Source organism: Asterias rubens, chromosome 19, assembly GCF_902459465.1.
Source record: "Asterias rubens chromosome 19, eAstRub1.3, whole genome shotgun sequence".
Taxonomy (NCBI): domain Eukaryota; kingdom Metazoa; phylum Echinodermata; class Asteroidea; order Forcipulatida; family Asteriidae; genus Asterias; species Asterias rubens.
Window position 1 is genome coordinate 2,704,637 of NC_047080.1, and position 17,488 is coordinate 2,722,124.

A 17,488-nucleotide genomic window follows, 5' to 3' on the forward strand; every position below is an offset into this window, starting at 1 on the left:
AAGGCTTGTGAACTTTTCAAATTTTGCCGAAAGTGTACAAGGCTATATATATAGCCTTGTGAACTTTTCAAATTTTGCCGAAAGTGTGCTATAGCCTTGTGAACTTTTCAAATTTTGCCGAAAGTGTACAAAGCTATAGCCTTGTGAACTTTTCAAATTTTGCCGAAAGTGTACAAGTGCCTTGTGAACTTTTCAAATTTTGCCGAAAAAGTGTACAAGGCTATAGCCTTGTGAACTTTTCAAATTTTGCCAAAAGTGTACAAGGCTATAGCCTTGTGAACTTTTCTTATTTTGCCGAAAAAGTGTACAAGGCTATAGCCTTGTGAACTTTTCAAATTTTGCCAAAAGTGTACAAGGCTATAGCCTTGTGAACTTTTCTTATTTTGCCGAAAAAGTGTACAAGGCTATAGCCTTGTGAACTTTTCAAATTTTGCCGAAAATGTACAAGGCTATAGCCTTGTGAACTTTTCAAATTTTGCCGAAAAAGTGTACAAGGCCATAGCCTTGTGAACTTTTCGAATTTTGCCGAAAGTGTACAAGGCTATAGCCTTGTGAACTTTTCAAATTTTGCCGAAAAAGTGTACAAGTGCCTTGTGAACTTTTCAAATTTTGCCGAAAAAGTGTACAAGGCTATAAGCCTTGTGAACTTTCAAATTTTGCCGAAAAAGTGTACAGTGGGTCTACAAGGCTATAGCCTTGTGAACTTTTCAAATTTTGCCGAAAGTGTACAAGGCCTTGTGAACTTTTCTAATTTTGCCGAAAAAGTGTACAAGACTATAGCCTTGTGAACTTTTCAAATTTTGCCGAAAGTGTACAAGGCTATAGCCTTGTGATTTTTTCAAATTTTGGCGAAAGTGTACAAGGCAACTTTTCAAATTTTGCCGAAAAAGTGTACAAGTGCCTTGTGAACTTTTCTAATTTTGCCGAAAAAGTGTACAAGACTTGTGAACTTTTCAAATTTTGCCGAAAGTGTACAACTTTTCAAATTTTGCCGAAAAAGTGTACAAGGCTATAGCCTTGTGAACTTTTCGAATTTTGCCGAGCCTTGTGAACTTTTCTAATTTTGCCGTAAAAGTGTACAAGGCTATAGCCTTGTGAACTTTTCAAATTTTGCCGAAAAAGTGTACAAGGCTATAGCCTTGTGAACTTTTCAAATTTTGCCGAAAGTGTACAAGGCTATATAGCCTTGTGAACTTTTCAAATGTTGCCGAAAGTGTACAAGACTATAGCCTTGTGAACTTTTCAAATTTTGCCGAAAAAGTGTACAAGGCTATATATATAGCCTTGTGAACTTTTCGAATTTTGCCGAAAGTGTACAAGGCTATAGCCTTGTGAACTTTTCAAATTTTGCCGAAAAAGTGTACAAGGCTATAGCCTTGTGAACTTTTCAAATTTTGCCGAAAGTGTACAAGGCTATATAGCCTTGTGAACTTTTCAAATGTTGCCGAAAGTGTACAAGACTATAGCCTTGTGAACTTTTCAAATTTTGCCGAAAAAGTGTACAAGGCTATATATATAGCCTTGTGAACTTTTCGAATTTTGCCGAAAGTGTACAAGGCTATAGCCTTGTGAACTTTTCAAATTTTGCCGAAAGTGTACAAGGCTATAAGCCTTGTGAACTTTTCGAATTTTGCCGAGCCTTGTGAACTTTTCTAATTTTGCCGTAAAAGTGTACAAGGCTATAGCCTTGTGAACTTTTCAAATTTTGCCGAAAAAGTGTACAAGGCTATAGCCTTGTGAACTTTTCAAATTTTGCCGAAAGTGTACAAGGCTATAGCCTTGTGAACTTTTCAAATGTTGCCGAAAGTGTACAAGACTATAGCCTTGTGAACTTTTCAAATTTTGCCGAAAAAGTGTACAAGGCTATATAGCCTTGTGAACTTTTCAAATTTTGCCGAAAGTGTACAAGGCTATAGCCTTGTGAACTTTTCAAATTTTGCCGAAAGTGTACAAGACTATAGCCTTGTGAACTTTTCTAATTTTGCCGAAAAATCGACAAGGCTATAGCCTTGTGAACTTTTCAAATTTTGCCGAAAAAGTGTACAGTGGGTCTACAAGGCTATAGCCTTGTGAACTTTTCTAATTTTGCCGAAAAAGTGTACAAGCCTTGTGAACTTTTCAAATTTTGCCGAAAGTGTACAACTTTTCAAATTTTGCCGAAAAAGTGTACAAGGCTATAGCCTTGTGAACTTTTCAAATTTTGCCGAAAAAGTGTACAAGGCTATAGCCTTGTGAACTTTTCTAATTTTGCCGAAAGTGTACAAGGCTATAGCCTTGTGAACTTTTCAAATTTTGCCGAAAGTGTACAAGACTATAGCCTTGTGAACTTTTCAAATTTTGCCGAAAAAGTGTACAAGGCTATAGCCTTGTGAACTTTTCTAATTTTGCCGAAAAAGTGTACAAGACTATAGCCTTGTGAACTTTTCGAATTTTGCCGAGCCTTGTGAACTTTTCTATTTTTGCCGAAAAAGTGTACAAGGCTATAGCCTTGTGAACTTTTCAAATTTTGCCGAAAAAGTGTACAGTGGGTCTACAAGGCTATATAGCCTTGTGAACTTTTCAAATTTTGCCGAAAGTGTACAAGGCTATAGCCTTGTGAACTTTTCTAATTTTGCCGAAAAAGTGTACAAGACTATAGCCTTGTGAACTTTTCAAATTTTGCCGAAAAAGTGTACAAGGCTATAGCCTTGTGAACTTTTCAAATTTTGCCGAAAGTGTACAAGACTATAGCCTTGTGAACTTTTCAAATTTTGCCGAAAAAGTGTACAGGGCTATATAGCCTTGTGAACTTTTCGAATTTTGCCGAAAGTGTACAAGGCTATAGCCTTGTGAACTTTTCGAATTTTGCCGAGCCTTGTGAACTTTTCTAACTTTGCCGTAAAAGTGTACAAGGCTATAGCCTTGTGAACTTTACAAATTTTGCCGAAAGTGTACAAGGCTATATAGCCTTGTGAACTTTTCAAATTTTGCCGAAAGTGTACAAGACTATAGCCTTGTGAACTTTTCTAATTTTGCCGAAAAAGTGTACAAGGCTATAGCCTTGTGAACTTTTCAAATTTTGCCGAAAGTGTACAAGACTATAGCCTTGTGAACTTTTCAAATTTTGCCGAAAAAGTGTACAGGGCTATATAGCCTTGTGAACTTTTCGAATTTTGCCGAAAGTGTACAAGGCTATATAGCCTTGTGAACTTTTCGAATTTTGCTGAAAGTGTACACTTTGCTAATTTTGCCGAAAAAGTGTACAAGGCTATATATAGCCTTGTGAACTTTTCAAATTTTGCCGAAAAATTGTACAAGGCTATAATATAGCCTTGTGAACTTTTCTAATTTTGCCGAAAAAGTGTACAAGTGCCTTGTGAACTTTTCAAATTTTGCCGAAAAAGTGTACAAGTGCCTTGTGAACTTTTCAAATTTTATAGCCTTGTGAACTTTCAAATTTTGCTGAAAGTGTACACTTTGCTAATTTTGCCGAAAAAGTGTACAAGGCTATATATAGCCTTGTGAACTTTTCAAATTTTGCCGAAAGTGTACAAGGCTTTATAGCCTTGTGAACTTTTCAAATTTTGCCGAAAGTGTACAAGGCTATAGCCTTGTGAACTTTTCAAATTTTGCCGAAAAAGTGTACAAGCCTTGTGAACTTCTCAATATTTGCTGGTATACACAACAAGTACACACATGAACAAAGAGGAACAAAACTTAATTGTATATTTCATCTACATTGTATTTTATTGCTTATTTTGTATTTCTGAGCTAACAACTTCTTTTTTTATTAAATCATTGCAGGGAATGAGTAGATCTAGAGTAAAGGGTTTTTTAACAGTCAGTACATCATTGGCGAAGTTTGCATCAGGTAAAAACAGTTGACTCTCGTTCGACTTAGTTAGCCCAAACACTGGCTAGTTGACTATTTATAACCAGCCTACTGGGCATGGTCATCGATAGCCATAATCATATTCATAGCACAGTACAGAGTGCACCAGTTATCAGAAAATAAGAATGTTCATAAGTAGCTGACTGCGTTGACATGACATGACCAGAGTCATTTGCACAACTAGTTCTGTGCGCATACTCTGTGATTAAACAACCACTATTGACCAAAGTAATCTGACGTCATCATCGGAATAATCTTGGATGTGCCATTTTGGTGGTCAATGTCACTGTGCGTTAGTCAGTGAAGTGCCAGTTTAGGCGACGCGGCGTTTACACGTAAACCTATGACCACCAAAATGGTGAGCATGGCACAGTTGCATGTATGACATGCGTGCAAGGGGTCCAATAGTCGACCATTGCTCCTTGTTCAAACTTGGCTGTTGGAAGTTTGGAACATTCAAGAGTAGATTGCATTATGGAGGCTCTCAATGGGCCTTGGGGGTCAATAGGTCAAGGGGTCAATAGTCAACCATTGCTCCTTGTTCGAACTTGGTTGTTGGAAGTTTGGAACATTCAAGAGTAGATTGCATTATAGAGGCTCTCAATGGGCCTTGGGGTCAATAGGTCAAGGGGTCAATAGTCAACCATTGCTCCTTGTTCGAACTTGGCTGTTGGAAGTTTGGAACATTCAAGAGTAGATTGCATTATGGAGGCTCTCAATGGGCCTTGGGGGTCAATAGGTCAAGGGGTCAATAGTCGACCATTGCTCCTTGTTCAAACTTGGCTGTTGGAAGTTTGGAACATTCAAGAGTAGATTGCATTATGGAGGCTCTCAATGGGCCTTGGGGGTCAATAGGTCAAGGGGTCAATAGTCGACCATTGCTCCTTGTTCAAACTTGGCTGTTGGAAGTTTGGAACATTCAAGAGTAGATTGCATTATAGAGGCTCTCAATGGGCCTTGGGGGTCAATAGGTCAAGGGGTCAATAGTCAACCATTGCTCCTTGTTCAAACTCGGCTGTTGGAAGCTTGGAACATTCAAGAGTAGATTGCATTATGGAGGCTCTCAATGGGCCTTGGGGTCAATAGGTCAAGGGGTCAATAGTCAACCATTGCTCCTTGTTCGAACTTGGCTGTTGGAAGTTTGGAACATTCAAGAGTAGATTGCATTATGGAGGCTCTCAATGGGCCTTGGGGGTCAATAGGTCAAGGGGTCAATAGTCAACCATTGCTCCTTGTTCGAACTTGGCTGTTGGAAGTTTGGAACATTCAAGAGTAGATTGCATTATAGAGGCTCTCAATGGGCCTTGGGGTCAATAGGTCAAGGGGTCAATAGTCAACCATTGCTCCTTGTTCAAACTCGGCTGTTGGAAGCTTGGAACATTCAAGAGTAGATTGCATTATAGAGGCTCTCAATGGGCCTTGGGGTCAATAGGTCAAGGGGTCAATAGTCAACCATTGCTCCTTGTTCAAACTCGGCTGTTGGAAGCTTGGAACATTCAAGAGTAGATTGCATTATGGAGGCTCTCAATGGGCCTTGGGGTCAATAGGTCAAGGGGTCAATAGTCAACCATTGCTCCTTGTTCGAACTTGGCTGTTGGAAGTTTGGAACATTCAAGAGTAGATTGCATTATAGAGGCTCTCAATGGGCCTTGGGGTCAATAGGTCAAGGGGTCAATAGTCAACCATTGCTCCTTGTTCAAACTCGGCTGTTGGAAGCTTGGAACATTCAAGAGTAGATTGCATTATAGAGGCTCTCAATGGGCCTTGGGGTCAATAGGTCAAGGGGTCAATAGTCAACCATTGCTCCTTGTTCAAACTCGGCTGTTGGAAGCTTGGAACATTCAAGAGTAGATTGCATTATGGAGGCTCTCAATGGGCCTTGGGGTCAATAGGTCAAGGGGTCAATAGTCAACCATTGCTCCTTGTTCGAACTTGGCTGTTGGAAGTTTGGAACATTCAAGAGTAGATTGCATTATAGAGGCTCTCAATGGGCCTTGGGGTCAATAGGTCAAGGGGTCAATAGTCAACCATTGCTCCTTGTTCAAACTCGGCTGTTGGAAGCTTGGAACATTCAAGAGTAGATTGCATTATAGAGGCTCTCAATGGGCCTTGGGGTCAATAGGTCAAGGGGTCAATAGTCAACCATTGCTCCTTGTTCAAACTCGGCTGTTGGAAGCTTGGAACATTCAAGAGTAGATTGCATTATGGAGGCTCTCAATGGGCCTTGGGGTCAATAGGTCAAGGGGTCAATAGTCAACCATTGCTCCTTGTTCGAACTTGGCTGTTGGAAGTTTGGAACATTCAAGAGTAGATTGCATTATAGAGGCTCTCAATGGGCCTTGGGGTCAATAGGTCAAGGGGTCAATAGTCAACCATTGCTCCTTGTTCAAACTCGGCTGTTGGAAGCTTGGAACATTCAAGAGTAGATTGCATTATAGAGGCTCTCAATGGGCCTTGGGGTCAATAGGTCAAGGGGTCAATAGTCAACCATTGCTCCTTGTTCAAACTCGGCTGTTGGAAGCTTGGAACATTCAAGAGTAGATTGCATTATGGAGGCTCTCAATGGGCCTTGGGGTCAATAGGTCAAGGGGTCAATAGTCAACCATTGCTCCTTGTTCGAACTTGGCTGTTGGAAGCTTGGAACATTCAAGAGTAGATTGCATTATAGAGGCTCTCAATGGGCCTTGGGGTCAATAGGTCAAGGGGTCAATAGTCAACCATTGCTCCTTGTTCGAACTCGGCTGTTGGAAGTTTGGAACATTCAAGAGTAGATTGCATTATAGAGGCTCTCAACGGGCCTTGTCACGTGATGACATTATTTACATGTAACAAAGCGATCAGCTGCACAGCATGCAAGGGGAGCATATGGGTAGCACACATCATCCTATTCCCAAGATATGTTGGGATACACCAAGTGAGAACAATGGTGCCTTTTATGTACTATCTGATGTTGCTACAACTAGATTAAAATAAATTGTAGTTCAATAACTTTTTCCTGCGAGGGGGCAAGGTACATTTAACTTCCTAGATGACTTTGGTGACAGATATTCTCCAAAATTACATCTGCTCTCTTACAGGTTACAAAAGTGGGTTATAAAATATCTCTAAGGCCACATAAAAAAAAAAAGGTTGTTGATCGTCCCGCCCGACCGTTCAAAAACCCCCCGACCCCATTTTGTTTTTTTTCCCATGTCTGGATATCTCTTTATACTTTTACTGCCCAGATTTTTCAGCTGATATTTTTTTCAAAATGTACAGGTTTGACAAGATGTTTAAAGAAGGTTTTTATTCATGTTGGCAAAGCAAGAACAATTCTTCAAATATTTACTTGGGCTCCACTGTGCTTAGTTGTTTGAAAAAGTTTACAGAAAATGTCATCTAGGAGTTAAATTTGTTTGACAAAAGTATTGAAAACATCAAAAACACACAAACCCTCTGTTTTATAGTGATTGTGATGATTTCTTTATTCTTGATTTCACATTTGGCATGTCAACAAAACTAAAAAATAAAAAAAAATATAAAAAAAACCTCCCTCCCTCCCACATCCGCAAAAAAAACAAAAGGACGATCGACAATTTATTTTTATGTGGCCTAATAATAAAATATATCCAGGTTAAATATATCTGCTTTAATAAAAAAATATATGCCTAATAATAAAGTTCTACATACTACTTGAAGTATTGGAGTTCAACACTCATTTCACAATTTGGGAGTTGCTGCTCATGGAGAGTTTATTGTGCCAATGGATTCCTGGCGACCCTCGTTGGTAAACGGCCTTCGTCAAAGGGAGGCTCCTCCTCATTTACCTGTTAGCGATTAAAAACAAACCATGAAACTGATTTAAAAGGCACTAGACATTACTGGTAATTACTCAAAATAAGTATTAGCACACAAACTTACTTGGTGAAGAGCACTGGAGAGCTATCGGTGGTATAAGACATTGTGAGAAACGGCTCCCTCTGGTGTGACATATTTTTTGAGAAAGAGGTAATTTCTCACTCAAATAATAAAAGACTTCAGCTGAACACACACAAATGTGTGCAACAACGCTGTTTTTTCCAGAATACTCTTGCAACTCGGTGACCAGTTTGGTCCAACGTTTCACAGATGTGTTATTTTATGCATATGTTTGAATACACCAAGTGAGAGCACTGGTCTTAGACAATTACCAAAGGTGCCCAGTGCCTTTAAGGAGGAATGATATTTTTTGGTACTTATGATGTCACTTTTGCTTTGTATACCCAGCTGTCAGACGATCACTGCGTCATCGATGCACAAAACTTGGCCCAAGTTCGTGGCTCTTCTTAACCATTCCATTTGTGCTCAGACGCCCTTCTACAAGACCCAACGCTTCTTACAGCGATTGGCGCAATTACCAATAGTTTTATCAGATTATGTTAAGAACACTTACCCACTGTTGGTCATAATACATAGCCTCCAATCCAGTCGCTACATAGGGTCTCACAAACTCCCTTGATTGGGCACTCTGAATAAGACGGGACAAACAAATAAAATGCAATTGTATTTTAGCAAAGGTGATTAAATACTTCAATTCCTTTTATCGTTTCATTTAATTTATTCTGGTTGTGAAGCCAAGGACACTCGGAAGTGGAACTTCTTAATCATTGTGCTAGCCAAGAACCCAGTGTAGTAAAGACAAGGAAGTTTCAGTTTGAGATGTGGGAGGAAACCCGGAGAGTTTTTCCAGGAGAAGACCAAAGATTAGACACACAGGGACTGAAAACTAACCAACCGAATGAGGACGGTACACATGTACTGTAGGTATTGATTTTGGTTTTTACCCATACACCGATGTGTGTTAGCACTGTATACTCAGTACTTTCCCGAGTCCTGTGAACAAGTATCACAGGCATGTTACTCGGGTGGGATTCGAACCCACGACCCTTGCAGTTCTAGAGCAGTGTCTTACCAACTAGACTACCGAGGTTGCCCGGTAGCTAGAGGCAGTTCGAATCCTATGTTTTGGCAGCGGGTACCGCAACGATATAATATAGATGTTAAATTTGCATCGGGGATAAAGAATATTAATTTTGGTTTTTACCCATACACCGATGTGTGTTAGCACTGTATACTCAGTACTTTCCCGAGTCCTGTGACACGTGTAGGTGTTGTATTTGTTAAGTTATGACCGTTTATCAAAGTCCAATTTGAGCAGGTTTTGGTGGTCTCTAGTAGCGACCACCTTGTGCACCAAAGAGTTGAGATTACCTGTATTATTTCACAAAAATTACACAATTTTGAAGAATATATGACGATCAAAACCAACTGCAGAAAAATGTACATTACCATGGAACGTGAATGTGTTGAAATTAGTCGCTTCTTGCAGGTAAGATTGGAGTCATGAAGCTTTGAAAATTATTCGCCCCAGAAATGGACCCTGATATCCAGGACGCCACTGTAGTATAATACGAAAGTGTACGGCCAGGGCTAAGGTTACCTGTTGCATGTAAGGAGATCTAGCCAAGACTTGAGCCAGACGACCCATTCTCCTGTCTTCCATGTCAGAGCCATTGTACAGGGTTCCAGCCGATCCCGGTGTATGACCATTGTCGTATTCATCCAGTCCAAAGCTGCGTCTTCCATAGGCCATCCTCCTCTGTTGGTCTTTGTAGACTTGCTGTCTCCTGCTGTCGTACCTCTGGCCTGCCTCGTAGCGTCTTCTCCCGATGATGCACAGACACATACAGATACCAAGGAACATCAAGACGAGGGCTATAATACCTACAACTATCAGCACGATAGCTAGCGTGGACAACCCACCAACTGAAATTGGAGAAAACAAACAATACAAATACAACCTTGTATTAAAGGCACCGGACACTACTGGTAGTACACCGATCCATTAGGCTCCGCCCACGGCACACGTGTGAGCAAGAGCACATGATCCTCTCCAATGCCATTCTGCACAATTCTGCTGAGCGCGCCAAGCATATGCGCACGCATGTTAGACTGGTGGCAATAAGGCGGAGCTTAATGGATAGCTTTTTTACTCAAAATACTAGTTAGTTTAAAAACTTACTTAATTAGTGACCAATGGATTGATGACCAATATTATACAAGATTGTGAAAAACGATTCCCTCTGAAGTTGCACAGTTTTGAGAAAGGGGTAGTTTGTCTCAAAGACTTCCACAGGAGCCTTTTATTGTGCATCTGAAAGCACCCAAGGTAATGCAACACGTTTTTTCTTTTTCTTTCATTATTCTCTTGCAAAGTCGCTGACCCATTGAGCCCAAATGTTCACAGCTTTGTTTATATATCTTAGGGTACATCGAGTGAGAATACTACTCTTTTACATTTACCAAAAGTGTCAGTAACTTAATTGCAAATTGAAGTCAAAGTGGATAATGTGATTTAGTTCTTACTAGAAGGTGCTGCTGTAGCTCCTGCTGTTGTAGCTTCAACAATTAGCGTTTCACAATTTGTTCCTGTAAACCCTTCCAGACAACTGTGAAGAGAATCGACATAGGGGAGAATTTAGAAAAAAAGACAGGCAACTTTCTTATTGCAAAAAAGTGGACATTACTGATCACACTTAATTTTCATTTTTTGTTGATTCAGTTTTCTATGACACTGTTTTTGATTTGAAAAAGAAAAATATTACCATAAACGTATTTCACCATGATTTCTTAAGTAAGCAGATATTTCTAGGCGCACATTCACGTTCACCATTGTGCTTTGTTACGTCACTACCCTCAGGTTAGCCAGCGTTTACCCTTGTTTACGGTAAACAGCTTCATGAAATAGAAATTCAGCTATGGGACGCTCCGTAAGTACATAACGACTGCTTATGAAACTTGACCCTGGACCAATCACAACACAGATATTGAAAGTGTACGTCAAAGCATGTTTGTCCAATCAGATCACTTCATTGAGGTTATTGTATCCAACGAAATATTTGATCTTGTAAGACCAGTGTCTGTCGTTATCCAGAACCAGTCTCGACTAAAAACATAAATCAACCTAAAAAAAATTCATGTTTCTCATCATTTTCTTGAACGTGTACATTTCCCTCTGCCTTACCTGCAAGTATACGTCAAAGTTGGATAGGTTCCTAACGGTCCGTTGCAGAGACCTCCATTTTGGCAAAAACTAGCTGAACAGCTTGTCGTTGACTCTATTAATTAGATGGTAAATAATAATAGGCATTCATCAGGCGCTTTTTAAAAATTTGTATTAAAGTGCCTAACAAGCGCTCCAAAGTTGCGCCGAACCAAATTCTGAATTAAATACATGAAAGGTTTGACGTCTAAAACAGTTAGGAGCGATCAAACGTTCCAGTCGGTTGGAACGACTCTGGAGCGCCTTGGTTTCAGACATGGATCTTTTGGGTATTCCCCCCCCCAAAAAAAAAAAAATAGTAACTCATCTTTAGCAGCGACGTTCAGATTAACATTCTCTTCTTCATGTTTTTTTTTACATCTTTTTTTGGTATGGTCTGTTGAAATTAGCACTTAGCTATCCCTATGGGATGCTAGTTTTTCATGGGTTACTCCATAAAAAAAGTAAAAAAAATTAAAAAATTGTAACTAACCTTTAGCAGCCACGTTCGGATCAACATTCAGGGTGTATTCACCATCACTTAGGGCTCCCACTGAGCTTTCGGTGATGTCGTTGTTCAAGACCTCCATGACCATTTCCGGGGTGGTCGTAGAAGTACTTGGGAGCGACAAGACGGTAGTGGCAATGAGACTACCCTCACTCAAAGCAATCCCAGACGAAAACATGAAATCTGAGACGGTTAGATCTCTCCTGAGATGGAAAGAGATCTTGACGATAGAAAGAGAATAAAAACATCAATGATTGTTTCGCGAGACTCCGAGAGGTTAACAAGGTTCAGCCCAGGATTTCTTTTTTTTTAAATAGTGGTGGTCGAAATCTGATTCTTCTAGTGGTGGTCTGGGAATCCTGAGTGCCGAGCGGGTTACAAAATAAATACCAAAATTATAGAATTATTATATGAATAACAGTTGAACATGCTTTGGGATGTGCCCCTTTTCTTCACATCAGAAATTTATATCCTTTACTGAGATAAGTAGTTAGGTGTTTTGCTCAATGACACAAGTGACACGACCAGGATTTGAACCCACACTCTGGTGAACAGAAACACCAGAGCTTGAGTCTGGGGCTCCTAGCCGCTCAACCAAAACATCCTTAATATAACTTACCACATCAGATATGATGAGCAGGAGCGTTCGGGTCGATGCAGCATGCGGATTGGCGTAAATCGGAAGGAATGTGACGGCAATTCCGTTGACCCCCAGAACGCGTAATACAATTGTTATTGATCTTCTAGCCACTGTTGAATAATAATAATAATAACAATAACAATAACAATAACAATAACAATAACAATAACAATAACAATAACAATAACAATAACAATAACAATAACAATAACAATAACAATAACAATAACAATAACAATAACAATAACAATAACAATAACAATAACAATAACAATAACAATAACAATAACAATAACAATAACAATAATAATAATAATAATAATAATAATAATGGCTTCTTAAAAAGTTCACTCAGTTACGCTCAAGTCACTTTAAAGGCAGTGGGATCATAATGAAAGAAAAAAACACCCTTGTCACACAAAGTTGTGTGCTTTGAGATGCTGGATTTCGAGACCTCAAATTCTAAATCTGAGGTCTCAAAAAAAAATCATGGAAAATTACTTCTTTCTCGAAAACTACATTACTTCAGAGGGAGCTTTGTTTTGTACTATCAACCTCTCCCCATTACTCATAATCAAGTAAGGTTTTATGCTAATAATTATTTTGAGTAATTACCAATAGTGTCCACTAGCTTTAACCTCCAACTTATTTCATATGGAGATTCGCAATCAAATCCTACGTACATATAAACATATTAGACTAATGCACCCTGCTTTAGCAGATCACCATAAGTGCAGCTGCCAAATAATAGTAATAATAAAACAAATTTGTACCACGCTTTATACTACGTTTCTAAGCGCAGTGTGCTGGTGACCTGGTGAAGACCTGTAGTAAACCAGGGCAACAGCACCAAATACGAAAAAACAATATACATGTATAAACAAAATAAGCATAACAAAGGCAAAAAATAAACATAATTCCAGGGTGGACAGGTGCAGATAATTACCCACGTTCTTCCCAGATGAGCACACCGGGGTCGACCAGGGGAAGCTAATTACACGCACCCATTGTGTCCACTGAAATCATTGGTTCTGTCGCACCAAAACCTGTCTTTATCTTTAAAGACATGGGACCAGTAATTAAAAGACTCACCACAAGCGTTTCCAACTTTTGAGTAACCGTCGAGAAGCCGGCATTCACAAGTATAGCCATTTGCAGCGGTATAAGGATCGGGCTTACAGTATTCTCCAACACCAGTACACGGGCTTGTCAGACAGGGATCAGCTTCTGCAACAAGAACGAGACCAAAGGGAACTTTGATTTGAGAGAGGAGGTTGTAGGAAAGGGATCATTAAAAAACCCAAAAACTTTATTTCAAATTGATATCACATGCGGATACAAAATACATTATTGGACCAAGGCCCAAATTCATACTCTGCTTATATATCCAGTGAGATACGCTTGAGGTAAGCGCGGAGTTCCCTGTTTCCACGAGCGCGGATTATTTGCTTTCGGTAAGCAGAGCCATGAAATTGGGCCCTGCTGGCCATTCAGTGAACAAGTTGATAAGAGTAAACCCTATTCGTTGGAACGCTTACAATTTAGTGGGAAAAACACATTTAGTAAATTATTTGTTCGCAGTTATGTACATGCTTATATTTAATAACAATTTGTGGGACTAATCGTCCTTACTCGCAGCTATTAAGAGCTGAATTGTGAAGGACGAGGCCACAACTTGTTCGAGAAGCAGGCATGCAAGGGCGCCTTTGGCTACCAGCCACATCAACCCATTATGACCACGGAGCACAGCCAAGATCGAAAGTGTTTGATTTTTCCCGAGGGAGGAAAACCGGATGGTCTGGAACACCCTTGTGGCACAGCAGAGAACCAACACACAACTCAACTCACATATGGCTCCGGCCGGGAATCAAACTGGGGTCACCTTGGTGAGAGGCGAGCGCTTTACACACACACCAACCATACCACCAAAAGGAGGGCCTACAACTGCTATGTTTTAGTAAATCAATGTAACGGCAGTATTCTTTCTGAGTTTTAGCGGCCAAATTCTGAAATTCTTCTGAAATGGAGCTTTCCCGTAAGAGATTTTTCACTCGGACTATATTTACGTACCTTGGCATGTTGCACCAAAGATGCCTGGGAGGCAAACACACTCACACATCGGTGCGTCAAACGTACCACCATTTAGACAGCTCCCAGAGTCCAAAGGGCAAACTACATAAAAAACAAAAGATAGACTTTGGTGTTTATCAAGGATAAGACGGCCCTTTAACATGTTTAATGATTGCATAAATTTCTCAGTATTGTCTGAAAAAAAAAATTCACATTATTTTTTTTTCAATGAAGATAATCATAATCAAAGCCTGTACATGTATGTAGGCAGCCTACGAACTTAATAATAATAATAATAATAATAATAATAATAATAATAATAATAATAATAATAATAATAATAATAATAATAATAATAATAATAATAATAATATAATAATAATAATAATAATAATAATAATAATAATAATAATAATAATAATAATAATAATAATAATAATAATAATAATAATAATAATAATAATAATAATAATAATAATAATAATAATAATAATAATAATAATAATAATAATAATAATAATAATAATAATAATAATAATAATAATAATAACAATAATAATCGATCGAGAAGTACCAGGACCTGGCCAGGGAACTTCGTAAGATTTGGCAGGTAAAGGTAGTGGTGGTTGGAGCACTTGGCACCATTCCCAAAGCACTGGGGAAACATCTAGATGAAATAGGGACAAATGTGAGGGTAGATCTGTTACAGAAGGCAGCGCTTTTGGGAACAGCGAGGATCCTGAGAAAGACCCTTGAGATCTAAGGCTACGGGACGTAGCCCGGCTCGAGGAGTTACCGGCACAAAGGAAAATGAGATCTTTCTTTTGCATGCTGTGATAAAATGAAATAATAATAATAATAATAATAATAATAATAATAATAATAATAATAACAATAATAATCGATCGAGAAGTACCAGGACCTGGCCAGGGAACTTCGTAAGATTTGGCAGGTAAAGGTAAAGGTAAAAGTAGTCCCCGTGGTGGTTGGAGCACTTGGCACCATTCACAAAGCACTGGGGAAACATCTAGATGAAATAGGGACAAATGTGAGGGTAGATCTGTTACAGAAGGCAGCGCTTTTGGGAACAGCGAGGATCCTGAGAAAGACCCTTGAGATCTAAGGCTACGGGACATAGCCCGACTCGAGGAGTTACCGGCACAAAGGAAAATGAGATCTTTCTTTTGCATGCTGTGATAAAATGAAATAATAATAATAATAATAATAATAATAATAATAATAATAATAATAATAACAATAATAATCGATCGAGAAGTACCAGGACCTGGCCAGGGAACTTCGTAAGATTTGGCAGGTAAAGGTAAAGGTAAAAGTAGTCCCCGTGATGGTTGGAGCACTTGGCACCATTCACAAAGCACTGGGGAAACACCTAGATGAAATAGGGACAAATGTGAGGGTAGATCTGTTACAGAAGGCAGCGCTTTTGGGAACAGCGAGGATCCTGAGAAAGACCCTTGAGATCTAAGGCTACGGGACATAGCCCGACTCGAGGAGTTACCGGCACAAAGGAAAATGAGATCTTTCTTTTGCATGCTGTGATAAAATGAATTAATAATAATAATAATAATAATAATAATAATAATAATAATAATAGTGGCCTCTCATAGAGCGCTCAAGTCCACCAGGCATGACGGTCAAGGCGCTGAACAAGCAAAATATAAATACAATTACAATAGAAAGAACAATATGTCTATAGAACATTGAACACTGTATAATGTCTAACTAATAGGTAGAGACGCAGGGTAATCAGTTCAATGATACAGAATTATACAGAGTGAACAGATGAGTTTTGAGCAGTTGTTTGAAAGGACTAGCGGATGAAGCTTTTTATTTTCCAACATAATGCCCGATTGGTCAACAAAATAAGGTAGGAGGTTGGAAATCAACAGAGACTACTACTTCCGCTTAGCGAAATGATGGGACTTCTCAGCATTAACTTCACTGTCAAGGAGCGGGTTCTTAATTTGGTCTCAATGTTTTGACAAGCGTGCTCGAGAAACGACCTTTATCATGGTGCAGCCATCTTAAGGTTCTCCCATTTATATCAATGTTACCAAACCGAGGATGGAAGAACAAAATAGTCTGGTTCCCATTTGCAAAGCATACTGTTATTCGATACGAGGAACATGACCAAGATGGAGGCAGCAAGATAAAGGTCTTATTGTTTTACTTACCTGAGCAGACGCCACCGGTCCAGCTTTGTGCACAGCTGCATCCACACGCACCATCCTGGGTGGCACCGTTCAAACAAGTCGCAGCACACACTACATGTAGAAGAAATAAAGATCACAAAATCAATGAATAATTCAACAAGTACAAAATAAAGGTAACCAAGCTCGATACTTCACAGAGGAGGTATTTGCTTGGCCCTAGCGGCCAGGTCTTTATCCAGGGCCCAATTTTCATAAAGCTGCTAAGCACACAAATTTGCTTAGCATGACATTTCTTCCTTGATAGAAAACAGGAATACCAACCAAACTTCCATTTGTTGCACATATCTTGTTACTGGTATTCAGCAATTGTTTGTTTATCCTTAAAATCACATGGAAATTTGGTTGGGAATCCTGTTTTTATTACGGAAAAATTTTTAAGCAAGTTTTGTGCTTAGCAGCTCTATAAAATTGGGCCCAGGGTGGCTGGGATGGGCTAATCAGCTTGCACAGATCCTTGTTCAGGAAGTACGTCATGTGTGCATCGCATAGCAGTGTGATTGTGATGCATAATGGGACTGAGCATTTTCTTTCTCTAAACCAATGTGCGTGCTTGATACGCTTGGCCATCCCAGCGCCTTTGGTTAAGGAAAGGCGTTGGGGCGGAGCGAAAGAGGAGGTAGGGCTTTCTGCTCTAGTAGTAAGGATGATTTGGATGAACTGGCCTTCATCCCAGGCCTTGTGTGTCAGGCGACTTGCAAAAAAAGGGAGGCCTTTCACCTCTGTGGACCCTGGTTCGAACCCCACCTCAGACCAGAGCCTTGTATGTGGATTTGGTTTTAAATGTCCCTACCTGATTGCGTGGGCTTTCATCCTGTTATTGGCATAATTGTGCTTTTGGATAAGTTATAAAAAAAAAACAATAAACAAAACACAGGAATCGTTTTACCTGAGCAGTTTGTTCCGGTGTATTCTTGTGCACAAGTACAGGAACAAGTTTCAGTGTTCAGGCTGCCTCCGTTTTCACAAGTCAGGGTACAGACTAGATGCAAGAAAAAAATGTTAATAACACATTTTACCCAATAACGAGAAAATGCTTACTATACACAAGATAAACTTGTATGTGTTTCTACCCACAGTCTATCCATCACTGCAATAACCAATCTTT

The 17,488-nt window shown here is 39.5% G+C and overlaps 1 protein-coding gene across 2 annotated transcripts in view; it reads right to left on the reverse strand.

Annotated features, from left to right (window-relative positions):
* Positions 1-7,463: 7,463 nt before the first annotated feature.
* The window catches only part of LOC117302922, a 39,547-nt gene continuing 29,522 nt past the window's right edge, over positions 7,464-17,488 (reverse strand). For both annotated transcript variants that reach the window (XM_033786907.1, XM_033786909.1), the window contains 11 exons: positions 17,270-17,362; positions 16,345-16,434; positions 14,150-14,251; positions 13,172-13,306; positions 12,059-12,189; positions 11,425-11,659; positions 10,914-11,007; positions 10,256-10,338; positions 9,330-9,655; positions 8,283-8,357; positions 7,464-7,677 (listed from right to left, as the gene is read on the reverse strand). In XM_033786907.1, the coding sequence (XP_033642798.1) occupies positions 7,603-7,677; positions 8,283-8,357; positions 9,330-9,655; positions 10,256-10,338; positions 10,914-11,007; positions 11,425-11,659; positions 12,059-12,189; positions 13,172-13,306; positions 14,150-14,251; positions 16,345-16,434; positions 17,270-17,362 (1,439 nt within the window). In that variant the 3' untranslated portion in view covers positions 7,464-7,602. The remainder of the gene's footprint in view (positions 7,678-8,282; positions 8,358-9,329; positions 9,656-10,255; positions 10,339-10,913; positions 11,008-11,424; positions 11,660-12,058; positions 12,190-13,171; positions 13,307-14,149; positions 14,252-16,344; positions 16,435-17,269; positions 17,363-17,488) is intronic.